The 27,316-nt window shown below is 37.1% G+C and overlaps 1 protein-coding gene across 3 annotated transcripts in view; it reads left to right on the top strand.

The window, feature by feature from the left end:
* The window catches only part of usp24 (ubiquitin specific peptidase 24), an 85,325-nt gene that overhangs the window by 44,683 nt on the left and 13,326 nt on the right, over positions 1 to 27,316 (top strand). For 2 of the 3 annotated variants that reach the window (XM_067417154.1, XM_067417152.1), the window contains 31 exons: positions 151 to 227; positions 306 to 446; positions 552 to 605; positions 691 to 806; positions 2,720 to 2,786; positions 4,465 to 4,575; positions 4,880 to 4,978; positions 6,271 to 6,321; positions 8,057 to 8,230; positions 9,007 to 9,092; positions 9,308 to 9,416; positions 10,912 to 11,070; positions 12,291 to 12,388; positions 12,509 to 12,604; positions 13,080 to 13,308; positions 13,392 to 13,554; positions 17,737 to 17,892; positions 17,984 to 18,054; positions 18,149 to 18,309; positions 18,441 to 18,502; positions 20,991 to 21,182; positions 21,281 to 21,395; positions 21,469 to 21,613; positions 22,759 to 22,878; positions 23,593 to 23,718; positions 23,888 to 23,986; positions 24,079 to 24,161; positions 24,979 to 25,120; positions 25,203 to 25,322; positions 25,499 to 25,719; positions 27,016 to 27,140. In XM_067417154.1, the coding sequence (XP_067273255.1) occupies positions 151 to 227; positions 306 to 446; positions 552 to 605; positions 691 to 806; positions 2,720 to 2,786; positions 4,465 to 4,575; positions 4,880 to 4,978; positions 6,271 to 6,321; positions 8,057 to 8,230; positions 9,007 to 9,092; positions 9,308 to 9,416; positions 10,912 to 11,070; positions 12,291 to 12,388; positions 12,509 to 12,604; positions 13,080 to 13,308; positions 13,392 to 13,554; positions 17,737 to 17,892; positions 17,984 to 18,054; positions 18,149 to 18,309; positions 18,441 to 18,502; positions 20,991 to 21,182; positions 21,281 to 21,395; positions 21,469 to 21,613; positions 22,759 to 22,878; positions 23,593 to 23,718; positions 23,888 to 23,986; positions 24,079 to 24,161; positions 24,979 to 25,120; positions 25,203 to 25,322; positions 25,499 to 25,719; positions 27,016 to 27,140 (3,768 nt within the window). The remainder of the gene's footprint in view (positions 1 to 150; positions 228 to 305; positions 447 to 551; positions 606 to 690; positions 807 to 2,719; positions 2,787 to 4,464; positions 4,576 to 4,879; positions 4,979 to 6,270; positions 6,322 to 8,056; positions 8,231 to 9,006; positions 9,093 to 9,307; positions 9,417 to 10,911; positions 11,071 to 12,290; positions 12,389 to 12,508; positions 12,605 to 13,079; positions 13,309 to 13,391; positions 13,555 to 17,736; positions 17,893 to 17,983; positions 18,055 to 18,148; positions 18,310 to 18,440; positions 18,503 to 20,990; positions 21,183 to 21,280; positions 21,396 to 21,468; positions 21,614 to 22,758; positions 22,879 to 23,592; positions 23,719 to 23,887; positions 23,987 to 24,078; positions 24,162 to 24,978; positions 25,121 to 25,202; positions 25,323 to 25,498; positions 25,720 to 27,015; positions 27,141 to 27,316) is intronic. The other variant, XM_067417153.1, reaches the window with a different exon arrangement.

The following is a 27,316-nucleotide window of genomic DNA, read 5'->3' as shown; positions in this document are numbered from 1 at the left end:
AGCACCTTGAGGTATTGCATCCTGTACATCTGCAGGAAACCACTGTGGTTACTGTGCTAAATTTACCCTTATTAGCACCATGGGGTGGAGTGGCATGAAGTGGCACTATAAGTATGTAAGTTTCCTGTGGGTTTCATCAATGTCTTACAGGGTTTAACCTCTTCAAGACCTTCTTTGAGAATGTAAACCTCAGTGACCACCGTCTCAAACGGCAGGGAACACAACTGGTATGAGATTCCCTGCTTGTTCAGTAAAATTGATGGGAAAATCCAGCATTAAAGTCCGCATATGATTCATTCTCTCAGTGTGTGGAGCGATTGGACCTGGCTGGGATGGACTTCATCTGGAGAATCGCAATGGAATCTCCAGACGAGGACATTGCAAATGAAGCCATACAGCTCATCATCACCTACAGCTACATAAACCTCAACCCTAAAATGAAGAAGGTCAGCAGTCAAACCCTGATTTTCTTTATTAATCTTGCCATTCCAGTGCACATAGTTTTTTCTATAATTCTGTTAATAACCCTTTTCTTTGTTTATTTGTTACAGGACTCAGTATCTCTACATAAGAAATTCATTGCTGACTGCTATAAGAGATTGGAGGTGAGTATTGCAGTGTGAAATGACACTCTCCCCCCCTCCCTTGTGATGATAATTGTGATAAAACTCATCCTTATATCACACACAGGCTGCTAGCTCTGCGCTGGGCGGCCCGACCCTCACACATGCTGTTACCCGGGCAACCAAGATGCTGACAGCCACTGCTATGCCAACAGTCGCCACCTCAGTGCAATCTCCATCTAGGTACGACTCGTTTAGAAGCTAGTTGAGCAGCTTTCAGATCAGTCGATGAGATCCAGCTGATGTTGTTGGTTGCATTTTAATTGTCCTAAAATGAAGAAAGCACTTTTACATTTTTTATTTATCCAGAGCAAAAAGGAGGAAAAAGCACAAGGAGAATATTACCAAAGCTGGAGCAGAGTGATTTCATTGTACAATAATTAACTAATAGCAGTATTGTAGTAATATATAACATAGGATAATTTACAGATTATATTAATAAACAAAAATATATTTAAAGACACATTATTGTAGAATGATTGTAAAAAAAAAAAAAAGAAATCAAGGGAATGTTTGAGTCATTTCAGTAGAATTTTTTTTTTTTTTTATTACTAATAGCAGAAAGTCTGGTAGAAAAACAAACATTTGCAAAATCGATGCTTTTGTTTTCTTTTTAGTTGTATGTTATTACACTGTAGTTTTTTGTTGTTGTTTGTTTAATTCATATCCTACATTTACCTTGTCATTTAGTCACATCAGACTTGGTGCAACATTTAAGTCTTAAAGGTGCACTATGTAGGATTTTTGCAGTAAAATATCCAAAAACTACTAGGCCAGTATTATATATTTTGTTCAGTTGAGTTCTTACAATATACAAAATGTTTTCAACTATTTGTAAATTGTGATAAAATTGCTATTTTAACCAAGGAGCCGGGACGTCTGAGGGAGTCGCCTGTCAATTGCGTCATATCTCCGTTACCCTCGGTTTCCTGTTTTATTTGGCAGAAGCGCTTCTACTTTAAGCAAGTGTCACAGCAGCCGCTGAGCGAACGCACAGAGTAACGTCATAACATAATTTTAAACACAATAACATGTATCTAATATGATGAACAGAGCTGCGTTACCTCATACTCATGACCGGAAAAGCAGAAATGGCACCGGCGACTGTCCCGTAATAATAAAAGTCCCGCTGCTCGCGAGCCGTGTGTTCGGCAACATTCGCCCCCACGGCCTTGCTCAGCTCCTTCAACACTCGGTCCTGCTCTTCTTCATACTACAGTAACGTTAATAATCACATACATCAACATGATTTCTGCCCAAGTCCTATCCCTATTATTGGCTGTGAGGTGAAGACCACATGTCCCAAGACTCTGAGCTCAAACTTGGCGTCATCAAACTACTCCTTTGTTTTGAATAGGGGCCCTCTAGCGGACGGAAAACTTACATAGTGCACCTTTAACTGATCTTAAAGTGTTAGTTCACCCAAAAATGTAAATTAAGTCATTAATGACTCAACCTAATGTCATTCCACACCCGTAAGACCTCCGTTCATCATCAGAACACAGTTTAAGATATTTTATATTTAGTCTGAGAGCTTTTCTGTTCCTACTATGAACGTGTATGCAGACTCTACTGTCCAATGTCCTTTCGGGTGACCAATGTCACGTGATTTCAGCAGTTTGGCAGTTTGACACAAAATCCAAATCATACGCTGATTCATAACCGTTCCAATCTTTGTTTGCGGATTGAAAACAAACGCGGAAGAGAAGACAATGCTGAATAAAGTCATAGTTTTTGTTATTTTTGGACCAACATGTATTTTTGATGCTTCAAGAGATTCTAATTAACTAACTGATGTCACAAATGGACTACTGTGATAATATTTTTTTATTACCTTTCTGGACATGGACAGTATAGTGTGCATACACTTTCATAGGAAGAACAGAAAAGCTCTTGGACTAAATGTAAAATATCTTAAACTGTGTTCCGAAGATGAACAGAGGTCTTATGGGTGTGGAACGACATTAGGGTGAGCCATTAATGACATAAGTTTCATTTTTGGGTGAACTAACCCTTTAAGCTTGTTTAGATATAATTTGATATCAAGACTGACATTAAAATGTAACCCATTGAAATCCATAATCATCTGTCCTCAGGTCTAGTAAACTGGTGATCATTGAGAGACTTCTGTTATTGGCGGAGCGCTACGTTATCACGATAGAGGTAAGTACACACTCACACACGGGCACATACACACACGCGCACATCACACAAAATATCTTAATTTGTGTTCCGAAGATGAACGAAGGTCCTACAGGTTTGAAACGACATGAGGGTGAATATTTAATGACAGCATTTTCATTTTCAAGTGAACTAACCCTTTAAGTTCATCCTGTATTGTACCTTCTATAAGTGTTGCTTTAATATTTATCTTAAAAAACTTAGTTTATCTTTGTTTGAAAGCTCCAGTCAGTGTCTGCAAGAAACAAGCAAGTTGTAAAAATCAAATGTAACATCATTGCTAATTAATTCTCTTAATGTGTTATAGTTGTCAGACTTGCAGCTGTAGAACGATGGCTGAATGCAATATACACCATCTCCTCATTTCTCCAGCTGTTCAATTCTGTACTGAAATCTGGCATTGAGTCTGTCATGTCATTTAGCAGATTCAGGAATCATCATCCCAAGACACAGCGAAAGTGATCCGATATGGTGTCGATTCCTGTGTGTATCAGAAAGAGAGGCAGACATTTTGACACCCGTTCAGTCTAACAGATGCTAATTGGTCGGTTATTGACAGACATTTGGCTCAGGAAGTGCTTTTGGACTGTAGTGTTTTGTCTAATATGTGAAATTGAGTAGACTGTAATATAAAGCCTAGTAGCTTTTTTTCTTGCATTCATTACCCCAATTCAATGCAATGCTTTTTCATGGAAAAATGATTTGAAATGGCAGATATATTGCTGTAAGATATGCAAGAGCTCTAATCTAATGTTACATTTACCTCAGAAAAGTGATCCAATAGCCTTTATCTTATTCTTAATAATATATTTATATCTTATTATAATATATGCATTATATTTTATTTATGTATATCTAATTATTTTATATACACTATCGTTCAAATGTTTGGGGTCAATTTTATACAGTATATATATAATAAATATATATATATATATATATATATATATATATATATATATATATATATATATATATATATATATATATATATATATAGCTCTGGAAAAAATTTTGACCACTTAACATTGATTTGATATTGATTTGAAGTTTTCAGAGCTATTTATAATTTAAAATAAACATTTTCAAACTATTTAAGTATATTTCAAATGTAATTTATTCTTGTGATGTCAAAGCGGGATTTTTTCTGCATCATTACTTCAGTCTTCAGTGTCACATGATCCTTCAGAAATCATTCTAATATGCTGATTTGGTGTTTACATTTTATTATTATTATCACTGTTGAAAACCGCTCTACTGCTTAATGTTTTTGTGGAAACAGAGATTTTTTTTTTATTTGATGAGGAATTCTTTGATGAATACAAAGTTCAAAAGATTTGTGTTTTTATTTGAAATAGAAGATTATACATGTCTTTGTCACTTTTGCTCAACTTAAAGTAATTATTCCTTGTTTAACAAAAGTATTAATGTCTTTAAAAAAGAAAAAAAAGGTCTTACTGACCCTAAACTTTTGAACCACAGTGCATCGGTGAGAATAAATCTTTAGCGAAAATGAAATCTTAAAAAAAAATATTTAGAGGCACTTTTATCAAGTTTTTATGGCATCCAACATCTAAATTATAATACGTCCACACTGTTTTGAACTGGAAAATGTGTTTCCTTGTCAGCACCTCCTAATGAACCACTGAATCTGTTTCAGGACCTGTATTCTGTTCCTCGAACGATTCTACCTCATGGAGCTTCTTTCCACGGTCATCCGGTTACACTTCACATCACTTACGAATCTACCAAAGACACATTCACCTTGGAGGTAACGCCACACGCACACTTTCCTTCTGGAACCCTCAACACAGACGCACACACTTAGGACAGATTGTGAGCAGGGTTGATATAAATGTTAGACAAACATTCTCCCTATTTGGAGAATAGAGAAACATTGATAGATGGCAGGTGGACGTTCGGCATGAGATACCGAATGTGATATTCACGAGCACGGCAGTCTGTTGTGTGACCACTCACTCCGTAGACTCAACTGAACTGCATTTGCTTTGCCTTATTTAAAAGCATGAATCAAAATGGCCCTTATGTGTTTGTGTACATGTGAATGTGTGCAGGCCCACAGCAACGAGACTATAGGCAGCATCAGATGGAAGATAGCGGAGCAGCTCAGCTGCCCAGTGGACAATGTGCAGATATTTGCCAATGACAGCATGGTGAGTAAACACTAACTGTGATCTGTCGCAGTCATACCCAAGCGGTGCACAGGTGCCAAACACTCCTACAGGACACGACAGCGCTGTTTGAGACTGTGGCAGCTATTATGACTGCATGTGGAGCCTTTGTTCTCGGACTAGTTATAGAGAGTTAACATTGTATATTCATATTGATTATTGTTACAATTATTGTTACTATTAGTGTTATTTTAGTAGTATTTATATACTATTGTTTTTTTTTTATTAAAGTACCCCTATTGTGCCATTTTAAAGGTTCTCCTACAACAGGTTTACATGAAGTGTGTTCAAAAAACACTTACATGTTCTCATAACATACATCGCAGCATCACCTCTTTTCTCAGTCATTGGACTGGAATGGTCCAATAAAGGATTCCATCTCTCTAAACCCGAGAGCCTCATCTGCTCTGATTGGTCAGATGGCTCAGCCTGTTGCAATTGGTCTGCCACTTACAGCGCGTTTTGTAAACGAAACGCTCATTACTATATCTGAATTTCATCTCCAGAGGCGTCCTCAGAGCTTGACACACTGAGACGAACAGTAACGACAGTGTGCGTTTTGCCGTATCAATTTTACTCCGAGTCCTCATTCTTTTGAAGTGGATGCAAAGTGAAAACGGTGTCTTCTCTACATGTCATCAACATAAACCAAACTCTTCCAGGCCTCAGCTACAACTACAGGGCTTGAGGGTCAAAGATGTTTTTCACGGCAGTCAAGGAAGACCATAGGTGTGCATTATGCAAATTTGTTAGGTTCGAGCAGGAAGTAAGACTAAATTTACAGATGACTCGTTTCAAGTAGTTTTTTAAATTTGAATCTTTAAAACTTTGCAGATCTTTTACATTCACAAACAGCTATATTATATACTACGTGAAAGGTAATATCCAAAACAGCATAATAGGGGCACTTTAATATTATGAATCAGCTTTTATTTTTATATTTTCAGTTGCTATTTTAATTTGTTTAACATTTTTGTCATGTGATTTTGTAGTTTTTATTACTTAAAATTATTTCTAAATGCTAATAGTTTTAATTAACAATAACATTATTGGCCAATTAATTGAAATTTGTCTAAGAGGTCTAAGGGCCTGTTTGCACGTGGTCACTTACTGTGTTTTTTACGTATCGGACAGCTGTCTGATTTGTTTAAATTCCATTTACAATTGGCCACATAAATGGGACTGCAAAACGGATATAAATCCGATCTTCAATTTTAAACGGAGTTCACGTCAACAAAAGCAACCGATATGAGCTGCATTTTATTTATCATCAGCTAATTTCAAGATCAAAGACTGCAATAGGAGAGAGAGCTCCATCAGCACTGGTAAGATCATTCAGTCACTACTTTTAATGAAGATGATTGTGTGTTGAGCATCTGCGACACTTTCAGTTTCATTTGCGGCAGTTTGCACGTCGACTTGCTGAAGAGATACTCAGCTGTGGCGATGTGTGTTGCAGTAGCGCTATCATATATGGCTATAACATGTCATATAGCCTAAAACATGTAACAATTTTACACGTGTTTTTAACAAGGTTCCAGGTTCTGATCTGCTCAGCAGCTCAGGCCGGAAACCTGCACATTTTCCTGTCCTGCTTCCGTTACGTTGGACCAATCACAAACTGGTTTATCCACCTGGCAAGCTATTGGTGGAACTATCCAATTGCGTACTGAGTCATTTGAACTATGCCCGTTGATCAGGCCTCTTGTGCAGTAGAAAATACAAAGCAGACTCCCCAAACTAATGTTCAAACTTAAAAGATTGAGCTTGGTCTGGTGAGCCAGGCAACCTCAGACCACCTCCCGAAGTGGTTTGAGTGATTGGATTGAAATTCATCTCGAAAGCATTTCATTTACTCCTATATTATTAAAATCAAAAGTTATTTAATGGCTCTGAGCTAACATGAACTAACAATGAACAGTTCAGAGCTCCGGACTGCGAAAAACTAAATTTAGTTTGAGGTCGCAATGGTGCCACCACCATGTTGCCCAACTGATAAGAGATAACTGCTGTTTCTGTTGCAAATGAGACGAAATCAGCAAACTAAACGAAAGCAGAACGTAACCGCACTTCTTGTTTGAGGACCGTTTATCAGCTCGGACCAATAATAGCTCGGAACAGGTTTAATCACGAGCCGATCTCGATCAAGCGATCCTGTTACTGCACAGCGCTGAGAGATCCAGTGAGACAGTGCTCGAATTAACCGCAAAATTAATAACATTGCTGCTATATCTAGTGAGTAGCAGAACAGAGTTTTCGCTTATAAACCATAGATATCAGAACAAATATCGCTGATGTGGAAACCAGGAGAAACATTCTGCCATGAAGTTATAGAAGGCTTTTCACACAATATCACATCAAAGCTGTAAATATTATCAAATGTGCAGTGTGTCAGAGAATCTATGGATCTTTTGATATCTATTGAATTTTAATATACATAACTATGTTTTCAGTAGTATATAAAGACCTTAGAATAAGCCATTTCTATCTACATACACTATAGGTCCCCTTACAGTGAAGTCAGCATTTTGCGCCGGCATGTTTCTATAGTAGCCCTAAATGGACAAACTTCTCTACAGAGCGCTAGCTAAACGGAGGGTTGATCGGTGGGCGGCAATTCGCAACCTCACCACTAGATGCCCCTAGAAATAACACAGTACTCCCTTTAAATGTTGTTGTTTTTGGTAAAGACCAAAAATAAATATGTTATTTCAGTTAAAACTTAAGTTTATCTGCATCTTAACTCAAGCTCAGTGCTTTATTTCTTGCATTTCCAGGAGATAGATAGGTCTATTATTAGTTACTGTTCTTATTAATGCAAATTAATAGTAATTGTATGATTTAAATTACCTTAATGATTAAAAATATATTTCTTAAATATATTAAATAAAAATAAAAATCTAAAATAGATTGTGGAACACAAAATGAGAATAATTAAAATCCAAAAATGCATCTCTTTTGCCTTTAATGAAAGTGTATAACAAACTAGCGCTTCGCATAAACTCCATTTGTGTGTAGTGAGTAGTCATGCTAAGTTGTCTTGTTAAATGTGCATTCCAGCTGACGATGAATCGTGACCAGAAGCTGTTGAATCAGCTGGGTTTCTCTGATGAGCAGAGTCTGACAGTGAAGAGCTCAGGAACAGGCACGCCGTCGGGCAGTTCAGCGGACAGCTCTGCCTCAGCCAGCTCCAGCAGCAGCGGGGTCTTCAATTCAGCCTACGCTCTGGAGCAGGTACGTACACACACTGATCTGACTTATCAAAATTTTCGGTACTTATTGGATCAAATGCTCTCTAATGGTGGGAATACACGCTTGGTTCAAGTATATGCAAAATTGTGGGGTTGGTAAGATGTATTACGTTTTTGAAAGAAGTCACGGCAAAAAATGCTTTTCTTCTAAATAAATATAAAAAATTCTTACATTTATTAGACAAGTACAATGACATAAGATATTGATTTTTTTTAATTTATTTTTTTGTGGGGGCTAGAATTGAGATTATTATTTTTTCTTACCCCATTGGCAGATAACTTTGACTTTTAAGAACTTTCTTAATTTTTATTTTATTAATTTTTTCAGAAAACATCCCATAATATCTTGTAATTTTAAAGTAAAACAAGCATTTTTTGTAGTGATATGCTCACAAAGGCTGCATTTATTTGATAAAAAATAAAACTATTTTCTATTTTAATATCTTTTAAAATGTAATTTATTTCTGTGATGGCCAAAATTATTTTTTTTAGCATTATTACTCTTGTATTCAGTGTCACATGATCCTTTAGAAATCATTCTCTTAACATTCTAGTGGAAGTATAATTTTAAAAAATCTGGATTCTTTTTTTAATTAATCGAAATGTTTGAAATAGAATTTTTTTGTAACATTATACATTGATGTAGTGTTATGTTTGATCAATTTAATATGTCCTTGCTGAATTATATTAAGTAGCGCTCCATACTTTTTTATTTATTTATTTATTAACCTACTTTATCAAACTCCTGTGTGATTACAGGAGAAATCTCTTCCTGGTGTGGTCATGGCATTGGTGTGTAATGTCTTTGAGATGCTTTATCAACTTGCCAACTTGGAGGAACCCAGGTAAACAACCCACAATGGCCATGTTTAGCATGAGAACCCAACTCTATTAGCAGTGTAAATAAATCAGAATGCATGAAATCACATTAGACCTCCCTTTAAATCTTTTAATGGTTGATTTAGCTTCAGAGGGGAATATTTTCGCTTTGCTGACTAAATTGTATTTTGTGTTTTCAGTTGAATTGTAATGAATTTGTGGCCATCTTGTTCCTATCCAGAATAACTTTGCGTGTGAGGAAGTTGTTGCTGCTTATCCCGACTGACCCAGAGGTGCAGGATGCCCTTGATAACTTTGTGCCAAAAGAATCCAGCGTCTGGAGTCACCAGGTACCGGAACATCTCTCCTTAACTTCTCTTTGAAATAGTACTGATCTTTATAATGTATGATCGGTTTATAATGTTCTTGAAAATCTATTGATCTAACGACTTGTCCTTAAATGTTTTATTAAACAAAAAATATTGTAGACAAATATATATATATATATATGTATATATATGTATATATATGTATATATATATATATATATATATATATATATATATATATATATATATATATATATATATATATATATATATATTACATACATACTACAATTTAAAAGTTTGGTGTCGGTATGACTTTTTTAAACAGAAATGTTGTGAAATATTTTTACAATTTTTAAAATAACTGTTTTCTTTTTTTATAGATATCTTTTAAAATGTAACTTATTCCTGTGATGGTGTCTTCAGTGTCACATTATCCTTTAGAAATCATTCTAATATGCTGATTTGCTGCTCAACATTTCTTATCCTGCTTGACATTTTTGTGGAAACCGTGAATTTTTTTTTTCAGAATACATTGATTAATAGGAAATTATAAATGTTTGATGTAAATGTTTTACTGTCACTTTTAATCAATTTAATGTGCCCTTGCTAATGATAATTTCAACAACAAAAAAACGTATTGACCCCAAGCTTTGGTTGTTTTTAGCTTTGATTTATTTAACATTTGGGCTCAATGCATATGATTACAATTCTGGAAATTATTTAATAGTTTTTGAGATGTGGAAAATTTTTATAGTAAAGAATAAGTAGGTGTGACTGGTATAGGGATGTGCGTATACCGGATAAAATATATTTTTTATTTCAAACGGTACAATATCATGATTTTTCACATTTCGGTATATGCTGCTGTTCCGAAGTTCACCACTAGAAAGCAGTGCACGCTACCCAAACGGACGCAAAACCGGCAAATGTGACAACAACATAGACGAACAAAATGGATAAAGCAGTTGAATCTCACTCAAGATGCCCAAAACCAATTACTAAAGAGAGGAGTAGAAGTGAAAATTGTAATTACTTTCCTTATAAAAGTTAACTGATGAAGAACCATCAAACCTAGCCAAGCATCTGTCACTATCAGCTCACAATTTTGAGTTTTTTGCTGAAATTATTTCTCACAAGAAAGTTTTCAAATGACTGATGTGATGTGATAATCTTTGTTGATTAATTTACTAATAAAAATTTGTGGTAATTTCCCACTTTATAAACTCAAATATTGCATAATTGTACTCATTCGCGCGTAATATACCCGCACCATCAGACCATGTGGTATCGATTCAATATCGGTATTTCGGTATTAGATTGTGGTGCCGTATCGAAGCCAAAATTGTGGTATCGAGCCATTTCTAGACTGGTAGTTTAGGTGAAATAGAGTTAGATGTAATCACTGACTGGATGACAGCATTTTGAGAGCTGTAAACGTCATGTGAAAGTTTTTTGGTTTAGCATGATGCTCACAGTGCAGAAGACTAAATACCTTCTCTCTCGGTCTCATCAGAAAACTCTGTTTACACTGGGGTCTGGTTCTCAGGCCTCGAAGTCTCCATCTCTGTCCAGTAAACAGCAGCACCAGCAGAGTGCAGCATCTATCCTGGAGTCTCTGTTTCGTTCTTCTGCCCCGGGGATGTCTACATTCAGAGTGCTCTATAACCTGGAGGTTGGTCATACATTTCTCATGTTGAAATTGGAATATTATAACTTCTGTGCAGAGACTTAACTTCATGTGTAAGCCAGTCATAGGCTGACGAACCTAAACCATGTAAATAATGTGTCTCTGGCACTTTCAAAACATTGCTCTGTTTTTCTTAACTTCTGGATAAATCAGTGTCATGCGATCATCAATGCAATACACCGATCAGGCATAACATTACGAAAATTATACGAAAATTAAAGGAAGTGTATGTAAGATTGTGGCCAAAACTGGCACTGCAATGACTTTCAAATGACAGTAGAGCGGTGTATCCCCTCTCCCCCTCCCCCTGACTCGAGGTTGCCAGATAGGCTGCAGGAACGTTTGTAGCTGCAGCTGTGGTAACTAGAGCAGATCTGGCAACCCGGATGCTGAAACACTACTGACTTTGTGATTGGTAGATAGGTGGAGGGCGGAGCTTCAGGCCAAAACACAACATGACAACTTCAACATCAGTTGAGGTCTGCGACAACAACTTTTAAATGACAATATCCTGGCCGTACTACTGTTGTCACTGATATAAGGCTTTGAAATTAACATGATTTCTTAATGTCTAGTGACATATCAGGGCCATTTTATGATTAATTGAAATACATTTCTTACATACAGTTCCTTTATGTAAATAACACTGATTATCTCTTCATCACGGCAACTGTTAGTGAGTGCGATATATTAGGCAGCAAGTGAAAAAAAATTTCTCCAAGCTGATGAGTTAGGATCAGGAAAAACGGGCTAGTGTAAGGATTTGAGCGAGTTTGACAAAGGGCAAATTGCGATGGCTAGACGACTTGGGTCAGAGCATCTCCAAAACTGCAGCTCTTGTGGGGTGTTACCGGTCTGCAGTGGTCAGCATCTATCAAAAGTGGTCCAAGGAAGGAACAGTGGAGAACCGGCGACAGGGTCATGGCTCATTGATGCACGTGGGGAGCGAAGGCTGGACTGTGTGGTCTGATTAATTTAATGCTGGGCCTGATAGAAAAGTGATAGAAAGAATGTTTGTTGTGTATGGGGCTGCATAGCCACAGATCACTCAGGTATTTTTTGTTTATAACCAGCAAATTAAAAACAGAGGTTGTGTATTCAAATCTCACTTCTTTTTTTTACAAATAATACAGAAAATGGATGATAAACTCTTTCTTGTGAAAAAAAAATGAACATCTCACTCACCTCATCATCCATTCTCTTAGGTGTTGAGCTCCAAGCTGATGCCCACATCTGATGATGAAATGGCGAAGACCAGTGTCAAATCTTTCTGTGAGAACTTCCTCAAAGCAGGAGGTCTCAGGTAGCTGTCTGCTTTATACCCACTTTTCCTCTTCATGCGGATAATTGTGCAGTCTTAATGTGTCTGTATATTTGAATCATTAATTATCTCAGCGGTGCATTGTCTGTCTCTCTGTCTCAGTCTGGTGGTTAACGTCATGCAGAGAGACTCCATCCCGTCTGAGGTGGACTACGAGACCAGACAGGGAGTCTATTCCATCTGCCTGCAGCTGGCCAGGTGCAGTCTCATTTAGCAGTCTGGCTGTCTTCTCTTTCCTGTTTTCTCTTTTTCTCTCTCTTTTTTAAGCACCACTCCAGATTTTAGTCAGCAAGCATAATCATATTGCTTGTATTCTTTTCAGGTAATTTTTTTTAAAACGCATGCAAATAATAAACTTTCGTGATTGTGAATAACTATAGTGATCCGTGAGTATAACTCTCTGACACCAGCATTTCAATCGTGGCTAAACATAACTTTAGTGCATATGATTGGATATTTGCTCATATCAGCGCGTAGACTCTGAGAGAAACAGAAATAATGAATTAAATGCAAAACCGAAAAATGTAACCGTATTGAACCGTGAATCCCTTACTGAGCGGTTCAATACTATATTGAGAATTGTGGCATCCCTAGCACACACCGTTCACGCCCAAACTGAAATATACATTTGGCTTTAGCGTTCAGCGAACTTGCTTTTTGTCTCCCCCTGTAGGTTCCTGCTGGTAGGGCAAGCTATGCCTAGTATCCTCGATGAAGAGTTGAGCAAGGACGGTCTCGACACACTGTCCTCTCGGCCGTTCCGTAACGCTGGGCGGCAGAGCGGCCGGCAGCTTTCTGTCTGTGGAACTCCGGAAAAATCCTCCTACAGGCAGGTGTCCATGTCTGACAGATCCTCCATCAGAGTAGAAGAAATCATCCCGGCCGCCCGTGTTGCCATACAGGTGCGTGAGAGCATCCGTTATCTCAGTGTTTTCTAAATGATTTTTCCCGCACCCTATATGACTCAACTGGTTTGCTGTTTCAGACAATGGAGGTGGGAGACTTCACATCCACTGTGGCATGTTTCATGAGACTCACTTGGGCGGCAGCCGCAGGCCGTTTGGACCTAGTTGGCAACAGCCAGCCAATTAGAGAGACAACCAACTCGCTTCTCCCACTGGGCGTGCGCAGCAGGGTCAGCAGCACAGGTGAGACTCTTATCGCTACTACACTACCGGTTGGAATTTTGGAATAATCAAGATTTTTTTATGTTTTTGAAATAAGTAATTTTGTAAAATATTATTGCTATTTAAGATAACTGTTTTCTATTTGAATACATTTTAAAATGTAATATATTGTTGTGATAGCAAAGCAGAATTTTCAGCAGCATTACTCATTAGTGTCACACGATCTTTCAGAAATAATTTGATGCTTATTTGGTGCTCTTTTTGTTTTATCAATTATTATTATTATTATTATTATTATTATTATTGGTGTTCAATTATTCTTGTTGTTATCAGAGAGGTTTTTGCTGCTTAATCAAGATTCTCTGAATAGAAAGTAAAAAATAAAACAAAAACATTGATTTGAAATTTTCTGTCACCTTTGTTTAATGTCCTTGCTGAATAAAAGTATTCATTTCTTTAAAAAAGAAAATGTTACTTACCCCAAACTTTTGAATACTAGTGTATTGTGGTTTCCACAAAATATAAAGCAGCAGAAAAATATTTTTGTAAACATTGATGACAATAATAAATGTTTAAAAAAAATGCAAATCAGCGTATTAGAATGATTTCTAAAAGATCATGTGACACTGAAGACTGGAGTAATAATGCTGAAAATTCAGCTTTTCTATCACAGGAATAAATTACATTTTAATTAGTGCTGGGTAACGATTAAAATGTTTAATCACGATTAATCACACAATTGTCTGTGATTAATCACGATTAATCAGTGTGTGCAAAATTCAATAATGAATACAAAAGTGCTGCTAAATGAACAAAAGTGCAATAACATATGGCTTGCAAACACTTTAAACACATAAGGTGCTTTTTACAGCAGTTAAAAGTAACAGTTACAATATTTCTTGTAAATATCAACTTAAACACTATGGTGGTATACATATATTGATTCTGTAGTAATATTCTCATCAGTGTTCTGTCAGCTTTTACATAGGCCTATATAAATCTGCATGTGATATTCACCCCAGGGCATTATTAATTTTTATAAAGGCCATTTTTTAAAATCTTATGAAATGTATGCATCATCTTTCATGTTAAATTCTTACATTTGATTAATAAATTCACTTATAATAGTAAAGACCAGGGATGGAAATTAACTTTTTTGTCCACCGGCCACTGTGGCTGGTGGATTTCAAAATCTACCAGCCACTCAATGTTTTTACCAGCCACTTTCTTGTTTTTAACCGACAATGTGTAACTACACGTAAAAAATTAATACTACAAGCTCTACAATACTTAAGCTGTTTATTTAATCTCAAATCTCAATGAAATACTGACATTTTTTCACTCTTATACACACACAAACCATGAACTGATATACATTTCATTAAATGAGTAGGGCTCTGTGTTCTCTTTTTTTTTTTTTTTTTACCTGGATGTGGCATTTAGATGATTTGTGGTCTTTTATGGCTTCCAGTTTTAGGTTTTTAGTACCAACAATGAAACTACTAGTTTTGGCATCTCCTGAAGCGTGTTGACGACACACCGAGCAGAACATTGTCAGTAGGGCCGCACCAAAATAAAAATTATTGGCTGAAACCGAAGCACTAAAAGAAATTATGCCAATTATCCATTGCATTTATGGCTAATGCTATGACTGTAACTTTACTAAAAATCAAGGCATTGCAAAATTTATTAATATTAAAGTTTCAAATAATAAATCATTTACAAATTATGCAAATAGTTATTTAGCACATTGCAACAATGCACAGTATAAAATAAAATTCAAACTAAAATGTTTAACTCGACCTCACTCATGTGTACATTAAATAATAATGTACAGGTCTACTGGCCTGCAGAAAGGTACAGAAATTGAATAAAGTAATCAAATGTAAAATAACTGCACATTTAACTGTTTAATGAAAGATGAATCCTTATTTAACTTACAAAAGCTATTCAATCAAGAGCAGTGCGTGATGTCCTTTTGTTTGACATTAAACAGACAGCAGTAAAGGCTACTGCCCCTTTAAGACCTAGGGATATGCGTCATCTTTCACGACTGTATAAAGTGCACTTAAGGCATATTCAGACTATGTCTGCTAGAATACTCATCAAGATGAACATGTTGGCATACTTTTTGTGTGAGTTTGTCTGTTTAAGCACAAGACTTGAAAGAGAAGTCAATATTTGCGCGCTGTGAGACGAGTGCGCGCTTCCGGATGATCTTCTCTCAGCGCGAGCACAAGTTCTTATTCGCGTCTTCTGGCACTACATCCGGGTAATGACGGCGAAAACGACTGGTCATATTCGGACATACGGCCGCACTCGCATGCACTGAACACAGTTTATAAAGAGGGGAAACGGTATGCTATTTTTATTTACCCGCCACGGTGGCCGGTAGGTGAAGCGAGTTTACCCGCCACAACTCAAAATCACCCGCATTTGGCTGGTGGCGGGTGCTAATTTCCATCCCTGGTAAAGACACTATAGGCTGTTACCAATCAAATTAAATAATTTAAACTGCAAAAAATACAGCTGCGATAAATAATGTTATAAGATCGATGTTCTAAATAAAACATGCAATCATACTTTTAAACATAGCCACCAATAGGGGGCAGCAAGGGATCGTCTTCATAAGTGAGTCATTGAGTTGTTTATTCAAATGATTCATTCAAAACGCTGAATCATTTAGCAACAAAACACTGCGCTGAGTGTTGCTTTCTCTTTGGAACTATTTTCATCGGTGAAATCATGGGTGAAATGGAACAAAAAAGGTTGTTTGGATCTAAAATGGAAGTACCTTAATATTAATTAGGCTACTTGTTTATTGAACTAGGCTACACTATTCATGCTACACAATTCACGATTGCAAAGTCGACTTGTGTTATTATCAATATCATAAATCATAAATATCAACAACTAGAAAAAGCTCAGTTTTACCCCAGTATGTTTCTTCTGTGAGTTTATATTGCTGCTCAGTTGTTTTGATTTCTCCACGACTTGGAGCGCGACTTGTTAACGTACCAGAGGCAGAGATACACTCATCAATCGCTGTTTACATTGAACATAATAAAACAACACACAAAAAAATCTGAATCATTCTCGCGTTTCTGGTTATTTTTATATTTTATTCGTCCCAGACAAAGAATGTCAAGCCCTTGGGTTAGGCTACAGACAGCACTGTATTCTCCTGTGACCAATGGTTTGTCTGTGTGTATTCAGAGGCAGTGTGCAACGGCCTTTCAATATAATAATAAATAACTTTGTTAATGCGCGGTAAAATAATTGTTGGTGTTAATTAATTAATGCGTTAATGCAATAATAACGCGTTAACTTGCCCAGCCCTGATTTTAATATATAATATAATGTAATAAAATAAAATAAAAAGTTATTATGAATTGTAATAATTTGAGGTGTAACGATACACTTGTCACGATTCGATACAAATGGTGATACTGAACTCACGATACGATACTTATCACAATATTTTAAGCCAAAATAAGAGCCAAAGAATTTTTAGATACTATATTTATTATTATTATTAATATTATTATTATTATTGTCAGAACCCACACATATTCGCCCACTGCATTATTATACATTACTGGTATATATACCGGTAGTTGTTTAATGTAGTAATGTCACTGAAACTCTCACGCAAGCATTTAAATAATGTTTAACGTTACTACAATATACGTGTTGTTGTAAATCAGTTCATCATATAAAGCAATCGCGTCAATTCAGAAGACTTGGATTTGGATTAGATCACTCAATTGGTTATTTTTACAAAATTTGTTGGATCTTTTACGTTTTAGAGGAATAGACTTTATATGGAAGGACTGAAATCTCTCAGGTTTCATAAAAAAAAAAAACTTCATTTGTGCTTGGAAGTTAAACGAAAATCGTATATGTTTGAAAAGACATGAGGGTGAGTAAATGATGTCAGAATTTACTTTTGGGGTGAATTATACCTTAATACAGTAAGCTGAGCCTTGGATAAAACGAACTATTTGACGATATATCGATGCATTGTTACACTCCTAGAAAAAATATTTCACAAGATTACTGTATTTATTGATCAAATAAATTCATCCTTGTTGAGCATTAGAGACTCGTCAAAAGCGTGATTATCTTTTGACCGGCAGTGTATACATCTGTCTTTGCATCTCTCTCATTGTTCTTGCGTTTGTGTGTGTGTGTGTGTTGTAGGCAGTAACTGCAGCTCCAGCAGTGAGGGAGAGATCACCACATTACAAGCTGGGATATGCGTCAAACAGCTGTGCGTGTCCATCAAAGACACCATTATCGCACGAGAAGCGCTCTCTTTACTTGTCACATGCCTTCAGCTACGCTCCCAACAGCTATGTAAGAAGAAAAAAACACGCTCATATGCTAAAGAAAATTCAGCAAAAAGGAAAACGCTTATGGAGTCACTTTGTTCTTGTTCTTTTTCAAGGTTCCTTTTACAATCTGCTTTCTGTGAATGATTTCATCATTGATATTCTGCTGGGCTCGTCCAGTGGAGAGGTCAGTGCCTGTGTCGTATTCACAGACTAAATTAAACTCGTCTCGTTAAGTATGACTTCTGAGTCCAGATGTCCAATGTCTCGTCCTTTCACAGATCCGACGCGTGGCCTGTGACCAGCTGTACACTCTCAGTCAGTCAGACACATCTGCGTACCCTGATCTCCAGAAGCCCAACCTCTTCCTGCTGAAGGTGGTTCTGACAGCCCAACTTCCTCTTTGGTCCCCTACCAGCATCATGAGGGGTGTTAACCAAAGGTCAGACCTAAACTAAATGCTGAAATGAAATAATCAAACAAGGATTGTTACTGTAACAGGCCCACAAAATAAAGACGATGATGTGTAAACTTCGTAAATCTGTGGAGCTAAAATGATGATAATGTTTTTAGGTTGCTTTCACAATGCACGGAGTATTTTGACCTGAGGTGCCAACTACTGGATGACCTGACCAGTGAGTGTCTTCCTTTTTTTCAATAGAAATATATAATATAAATGGCATTTCCACAAATAAAGATGTTTCGTTCTCCCATTATTTATTTTCTTATTGTTCACATAATGTTCGATTACAATACATATTAAGTGTAGTAAAAAACTGTCATTTTTAACTCATTTAAATTACCAAAATCATTTAGCTTCCTCTCTCATTTTTACATTATAATGTTCTATTACAATAAATGTAACATTTGTAATATATTCATGAAATTGTGACACTCTTTATACAGTATGGGGGACAACACAGAGAAACTGATTCCATTTTCTAGTTTTCTAGTCTGCATTTATCAGTCTCACACTTCAACCATGTTAATCAAGATATTGTTAGAATCTATGGCAAATGTAATTCTATCAAACCAGCCCCAAACCAGCTAGTTGTTGTTTTGATGAATAGAAAGTTTAAAGGGATAGTTCACCCAAAAAGTTAAATTAAGTTAAATTTAAAACCCTATGATTTACTCACCCACACTCTGCTTTCTGATGAATATAAATGGAGTTATATTAAAATATGTCCTGGCTCTTCCAAGCTTTATAATGGCAGCCCAAAAATGTGCATCGATCCATTATAAAAGTAATCCACACGGCTCCAGGAAGTAAATAAAGGGCTTCTGAAGCGATGCAATACGTTTGTATAAGAAAAATATCCATATTTAAAGGTGTCATGAACTGACTTTTTTAATTTTTTTGTACTGTTGTCTGAGGTCAACTAATGATGTTCGTGTGGTTTTTACATTCAAAAACATCATAACTAATAATTAATAGGCTATTTTCTTCACTGGTTTTGAGGCTCTCTCCTGAACGCTGGGTTTTGATGGGCGTGCCGCACTGGAGACTAGGAAGTAAACACCCACGGCTAGGATTGGAGAAGATTTGCAGATTTAATGAGATTAAGCTTCCCTTTCAGTTCAGTTTTCATAAGGGAGTTTTCGTAAACGTCGTTATCAAACAAAAACAATGATTTATTTATTTTTCATCCACCCGCGATTGATTGGACTATTATTTTTATATTACACATAGCCTGCAAGATCAGACAATATAAGTGCGAACCGCTCTCACACCGTCAACTTGAGAGAGAGAGAAAGAGAGACAGAGACAGAGACAGAGACAGAGACAGAGACAGAGACAGAGACAGAGACAGAGACAGAGACAGAGAGAGAATAGCAGAACAAGAACGGAATATTACGAGATTCATCTGCCTGCTGGGCTTTGCTAGCCCTGGCCCATACGTGTCTGAGTCCAGCGTACACATAATCAAAACGATCTATAACAATGCAGTACTATTACATATAAAAACACGTTTTACTCACATAAGTGTGTTGCACCATTCCTCCTGTCGGATCCAAATCCAGCATCGACCGGAGATTTGTTTACAAACGATCCCGCAGTGAACTGAAGTGAACGTCTTCCCCACGTGAGCTGGAACTTCATTAAAAATAAAGTTCAACCTCTCATTCCTAATATTGGGATCCGAAGGAAGCTTATGTAGCGACTGTGTTCTTCCAGAACCAGGAATAGCGCAATATCTTAATCTTCCTCTGCATGTTTATTGTTGTTTACATTTATATTTATGCATGTGGCAGACGCTTTTATCCAAAGCGACTTACATTGCATTCAAGGTACATATTTAACATTTTTTTTGTCAATTCTTGCTTTCCCTGGGAATCGAACCCATGACCTTGGCCTTGCTAGCGCCATGCTCTACTGTTTGAGCTACAGGAAAGCTGACCAGCTTTCCGTGACCAGCTAGCACGAGCCCTCCATGAGTCGGTGGGCGGGGCTACTGGATTAGACACGCTGTAGATTCGGTAGAGGCGGTGTTTCGTTGCGCACTGACGTCAGCATGAAGCACAGCACCGTTTGCTCACCCCTTTAAAACTTTATAAAGTAAGATCTCTAGCTTCCGCCATACCGCCTTTCGTATTAAACTAACTGGCGTCAGACATAGCGTAAGCATTTTAAACTGCGAGAGGCGTTACACTGTCTTCGTAAATTGAATAAGGAAGGCGGTCTGCCGGAAGATAGATATTTTACTTTATAAAGTTTTAAATATTTTTCTTACACAAACCCATCTATTCCTTCAGAAGGCCTTTATTAACCCCCTGGATCCTTGTGGATTACTTTTATAATGGATGGATGGACATGTTTTGGCTACAAAATTTGGGCTGCCATTATAAAGCTAAGATTAGCCAGGATTTTTATATAAATCCCTCACAAAAAAATCTCACACAAATATAATTTTTAAACTGTATTTATAATTTTTGCACTTTTCATATAAAAAAAATATTTAAACCATTTGCTCAACCCGGTTTTGTTCCTTTTACTGTATGTGGAAAGTTCTAAATGTAACTTTTAGAGGGTGTCCTTTGCTTTAGTTCTGTTTAAGGAATTTAAGAATGATTTTTCGATCCCTTTGGAAAAGCTCAGCCTCATGTGTTTTATGTTCTCAGCATCAGAAATGGAGCAGCTTCAGATCGGTCCGGCGGCCATGCTGGAGGATGAGATCAGCTGGCTTGATAATTTCGAGCCCACTTGGACCACCGAGCTGGAGACCAGCGAGGCCGACAACATCCTGCTGGCCGGACACCTGCGCCTCATTAAAACCCTGCTGTCCCTCTGCGGCAGTGAGAAAGAGCAGTTTGGTCAGCCACTTTTTTTTTGATGAAAATGACAGCATAATATGATACATATGGTGATTCGGATGTGGATTAGAATGATTTTTCTTGTTAATGTGCTGCAGGTCCTTCTCTGATCCAGCAGCTGTTGGATGACTTCCTGTTCAGAGCATCTCGAATCATCCTGAACAGTGACAGCTCAGCTAGCACTATAGCATCTATCCATGACTTTCACCCAAAGTAAGATGAAAGGCGTTGCATACATCCGCACACAGTGACATGTAAGTTGCTAAAATTCCCTTGTGTGTCTCAGGTGCAGTACGGTCAGCAGTCGTCTGGCGGCATACGAGGTGCTGGTCATGTTGGCTGACAGCTCTCTAACTAACCTGCAGCTCATCACTAAAGAACTGCTGTCCATGCACCATCAGTCTGACCCATCCCTCACCAAAGAATTTGACGTGAGTGCCCTCATCAGCCTCACTGCCCTTCTGTCTTGTGATTAATTGTACAATATAGTCACTGTTATTGAACTTAATTAAATAATTGTATGGAAGATGGTTTCCACAGAATAACACCACTTATTTATCGCTGCTGACTTAATTTATCTCAATTTCAAGTTTATATCTTATTTGAGGTAATATCTAAAAACGTAGATTTGCAAGAAAAGAAGTTGTTAGTTTATACAAATCTGACCTTTATTTCTCATAATTCTTACTTTTACCAAATTTTTATGACTACTCACAATTCTGATTCAATATCAATCTCTCTCTCTCTCTCTCTCTCTCTCTCTCTCTCTCTCTCTCTCTCTCTCTCTCTCTCTCTCTCTCTCTCTCTGGAGTAATGATGCTGGAGTAATAAATTACATTTTCAAATTATTTTATATTTTAATAATATTTCACAATATTACAGCTTTTTTGTATTTATATTAACATAAATGCAGCCTTGGTGAGTGTTTTTTTAAACATTTAAAAAATCTTACCGTTCTAAAACTTTTGACTGTGTGTGTGTGTGTGTGTGTGTGTGTGTGTGTGTGTGTGTGTGTGTGTGTGTGTGTGTTTATATATATATATATTGCAATTCGGATTAATCTTGCAATTTTGAGTTGATAAATTCTGACTTTATTCCCCACAAATGTATAACTCGCAATTCTGCATTCAATTTTGCAATTCTGACTACCTCGCAGTTCTGACTTTATAATGCTGACTTTATTTCTTAGAATTGAGTTTGACACACAATTCTGACTTTATTTCAGAAGTTTGAGATTATATATTTCCAGTAAATGGTGTAATTGCAGAAAAAGCCAGATAACTCGTAATTAGCTTCTTCTTTTATTGTTCTGCTGCTGAAACAAGCTTCCATAGCATTGAACTGACTCGAGCTAACTAACGACACTATTGTCTTCTGCTTTTGGCTAAATTAAACTTTTCATAATGAACTTCACACAATTATTATACTGACTTGAGCTGAATAATGACACTATTGTCTTTCGAGCTGCTTTACAGCATCATTTGAATTGTTCTTGTATTTTATGAAGTTTGAATATTGTTATTTTCCTTACAACAGATATACTTGGTTTCATTTCTGTCATTGTGTGTGTTGTCAGTATCTTCCTCCCGTCGACAGTCGCTCTGTGTCTGGGTTTGTGGGGCTGAAGAACGGAGGTGCGACCTGCTATATGAATGCAGTGTTCCAGCAGCTCTACATGCAGCCTGGTTTGCCTGAGGTGAAGTCTTATTACCACTAGTGTACGATTAGCACAGTTTCTCTCCACTAGGTGACGCCCTAACCTAAAAGTACTATGAGTGAACTGGACAGTGTTTAGAGCTGTCTGACTGACCCCATATTTTGGTTATTAAAAAAGGATGATTTTATGCGTATTGTTGTAGCTTGTTTTGTTTAAGTTCTTTGTATTTTTGACAAATGCTTCTTTTTTTGTGGTATGATTCTTTGACATTAGCGCCCCAAGTTCTTCCATCTGTTTATGATGAGACACTATTATAAACTGCGCCATACTCAAAATAATATTGTCAAACTTAGTTTTGTTTATCGAATTTTCAGTAACACTGCGTACTGCAGGGAATGCTTCTATATTTATCAGTAGTCAGACTTGACGAATGAATTAAATCAGACCAGCTTTATGCGATTCTGTTTATTTTTTCTTCTTAATGTTCCACATGTTTATAGTTTCAGTTTAGTTTTCATTCTTTGATTATTTTACAATCTCCCAACAGTCTATTCATCAAAGAATCCTGCAATATTAAGCAACAGAACGTTTTTTTTTTAGCATTGATAAGAAATTTTTCATGCTGAAAATTCAGCCTTGCCATCACAGGAATAAATTACATTTAAAATAAATTCTAATAGAAAACAGTTATTTAAAAAATGTTGTCTTCATAATAGATTTTGGTAAGAATATTAATGTGTGTGTGTGTTGTAGTCTGTCTTGTCCATTGAAGATGATGCTGAAAACCCAGAGGAGAGTGTGTTCTGTCAGGTTCAGTCACTGTTTGGTCACCTTATGGAGAGCAAACTGCAGTACTACATACCTGAGAACTTCTGGAAGGTAAAATCCACCTTTATGATCTGTTTGGGACTATCCACACATATTTGAGTTATTTTAGTACTTTATACATATACAATATTTTAGTTAATGATAATAACCCTGCTCCGATCAGAATTAAGAGTGGGTATTTGATGATTCAAAACCTTACATTGTTATTCTCTTGATGTAGATCTTCAAGATGTGGAATAAAGAGCTATATGTGCGAGAACAGCAGGACGCCTATGAGTTCTTCACCAGTCTGGTGGATCAGCTTGATGAACATCTGAAGGTACAGCTCACCTGAAGTCCCGTGAATACTCGAGTGTACACGCACAGTCTGAAGCGTGTGTTTGTAATTCTCCTCACATCTCCCTTATATAGAAAATTGGTCGAGAGCAGATCTTCAAAAACACATTCCAGGGCATTTTCTCTGATCAGAAGATATGCAAAGACTGCCCACATAGGTGAGCCAACGAAACAGCTTACCCAAAGATTTCTGGCATTGCATATTTCATATATTTTTTAATTTGTCTTCTTAAAGGGTTAGTTCACCCAAAAATGGAAATTCTGTCATGAATTACTTACCCTCATGACGTTCGACACTCGTAAGACCTGCGTTCATCTTCGGAACACAAATGAAGATATTTTTGTTGAAATCCGATGGCTCAGACAGGCCTTCATTGACACCAATGTCTTTTCCTCTCTCAAGACCCATAAAAGGCACTAAAGACGTCGATACAAAGCCCATTTATTACATTTTATAAATGCACTTTATAACAATGTCTTTAGTGCCTTTTATGGGTCAGCGGGTTTCTGGGTTTTAATCAGGTTATTGATTCATGATTCGGATTGCGTGTCAAACTGCTAAAATCACGTGACATTGGCGATCCGAATCATGAATCAGTACGCTGATTCATAACGGTTAAAACTTTGTTTTGAAATTGTCCCATTACTATAGGCCGATCACTAAAGGTTTTTTTTTTGTGCACAAAAACTATTCTCATCGTTTCATAAAATTATTGCAGAGCCACTGTAGTGAGATGGGCTTTGTAACATCGTCTTTAGTGCCTTTTATGGGTCCTGAGAGAGGAAATGACAATGGAGGCCTTTCTGAGCCATCGGATTTTAACAAAAATATCTTCATTTGTGTTCCGAAGATGAACGGAGGTCTTACGGGTGTCGAAAGACATAAGGGGTAAATAATTATTGACAGAATTTTCATTTTTGGGTGAACTAACCCTTTAACAGTGGATTGAGTTTGTGTTTGGTTACGGTTTGTAGGTATGAGCGCGAGGAGACGTTCATGGCTCTGAATTTGGGGGTGACGTCCTGTCAGAGTCTCGAGATCTCTCTCGATCAGTTCGTCAGGGGAGAGGTCCTGGATGGCAGCAATGCTTATTACTGCGAGAAATGTAAAGAGAAGGTAAAGTTGGATTTGTTCTCCTTGATAAAGAAACACAGTGAATTATCAATGCACAGTTGTGCTTACATATTTTGTATTGCAGCGGACCACTGTGAAGCGGACTTGCATAAAGTCTCTGCCCAGCGTGCTGGTCATCCACCTCATGCGATTCGGCTTCGACTGGGAAAGCGGCCGGTCCATCAAATACGACGAGCAGATCCGAGTAAGATTATATCAATAAAATAATAAAATTTTCAATTACTCTGTTGATTATTTCTTTATACACTACTATACAAAAGTTTGCCTTGGTGAAGAAAAGTGAAGAAAAAAAAAAATCTTATTGACCCCAGTCTTTTGAATGCTAGTGTATAATCTATTTGCATCCATTTCAATACTTAGTTCCCCTGGGTGCTGAACATGGAGCCGTACACGGTGTCAGGAATGGCCCGCCAGGATTCAAGCGCAGATCACGGAGAGAACGGGAGAGGGGGCGAGGCCGGTTCCGGGGGGTCACCACGGAAAAAGGTCACCATCTCTGAAAACTACGAACTGGTAGGAGTGGTTGTTCACAGCGGACAGGCCCACGCGGGACACTACTACTCATTCATCAAAGACCGGCGGTGAGGGATGGCGAGTGTTTTTGCATGTTGTTGTGCTGTTTGTCTGGTGTTTACCTATTGGCCCAAGTCATTCATCGGGTAAAACGTCTGGTCCAAGCGACAACCTCCCCCGTTTCTGTTGAAGTCAGTACGGAAATAAATTGAACTGCAATTCATCGACTGGCCACTAGGGGCACACAGGCTCCAGAAGGGAGCAGAATCTCATTGAGCTCCATGTTAAAATGCCCAACTTTACAGCAGAAAAAAACATGTTTACAGCCAGGTACAAATTGTGGTTTTGGTCTATGCAGCTAATTTTGTCCTTCATGACAACTGTGAGGGGGTGAATTTTTTTATAACTCATTCGTTTACATTATATAAAGCCTTAGAGTTCTGCGTAATTAAAGGAGAAGCCACTTTGATTGACTGATGGATAGCCATTTATCCGCTGTCTGACAGTTGCCTAATAAACCCGTTGCTGTGGCATCCGTCATGAATTGTTAATCAAAGAACAAAGGAGAAAAGTGTTGCTTTAATAAGGATTAATCTATATTTAATGTATTATTTATGCAGTTAAGACTGTTAAGTGTAAGATAACTGTTCAGACTCAACTCATTGAGACATAAGTAGCAGTATTATCATCTGGCCTTCATTCATAAAAAGTATATGTTTTAATATTTAAAATATACAGTCTTTAAGTTGTTTCTATAATCATTTGGAGAGTAACTGAAATTATTACAATATAAAAATATTTAAAACCTTAATTACAGAAAAAAATTTGAGATTCATTTGGTTAATTTTTTTCATTGATTGACAGCACTATAAAATATATGAAGGTTTTAGGTCAAAGAGGTTCAGCTGACAAAAAAGTTTGGGAGTTCCTGATCTACATAAATGATGAGAGACGAGTAGGATTTAGTTTTAGTACTTGAGTTTAATACTAGAAAATACATCTAAAAAATGAATATATATTACAGAATGCATTGTAATGTCACACAAAGCTTGTTAAAAGATCCCAGATAGCCTGTGTTTGAACAATACATTTATGAAGTTCTGCAGAGTCTATTTCCATAATACAGCGACCGCAATATCTGAAACATGGGCTTGATTTGCGTGGGTGGTCCTTTGCCCCTCTGTGTGTATGTATGTGTATTTATGGGTCTCTGGGGGGGGCCGTGCTTCTGTTTTTATTAGAGCCTTAAACTGTCCCAGATGCTTGGCGCAGGCTTTTTTGGGGAATGAAGGAATATTTGAGGGATCACGATGAACTGAGCAAGATTCGTAACATGTTTTTCCAACACTCTCTTCCCTTTTTAGGGGTAGTGCACGAGGACGCTGGTATAAGTTTAACGACAATGTCGTGGAAGAGTTTGACATGAACGATGAGACTCTGGAGTACGAGTGTTTTGGGGGAGAATACAGACCCAAAGTCTACGACCAGTGTAAGTCATTAATATTTATTTAAATCCATATAAATTAATTATCTCAAATGTGTCAGTGCTTCAGTACCAAGTCAGTAAAATATACAATTCTGGCAGTAACACCTCTAAACATTACCGCAGAATTAGGCCTAAAAATAACTGAACAGCTATTAAAAAATAAATACTATATATATATA

The sequence above is a fragment of the Pseudorasbora parva genome, chromosome 15, assembly GCF_024679245.1.
Source record: "Pseudorasbora parva isolate DD20220531a chromosome 15, ASM2467924v1, whole genome shotgun sequence".
NCBI lineage: Eukaryota > Metazoa > Chordata > Actinopteri > Cypriniformes > Gobionidae > Pseudorasbora > Pseudorasbora parva.
This window is presented reverse-complemented; position numbering and strand designations above follow the sequence as displayed.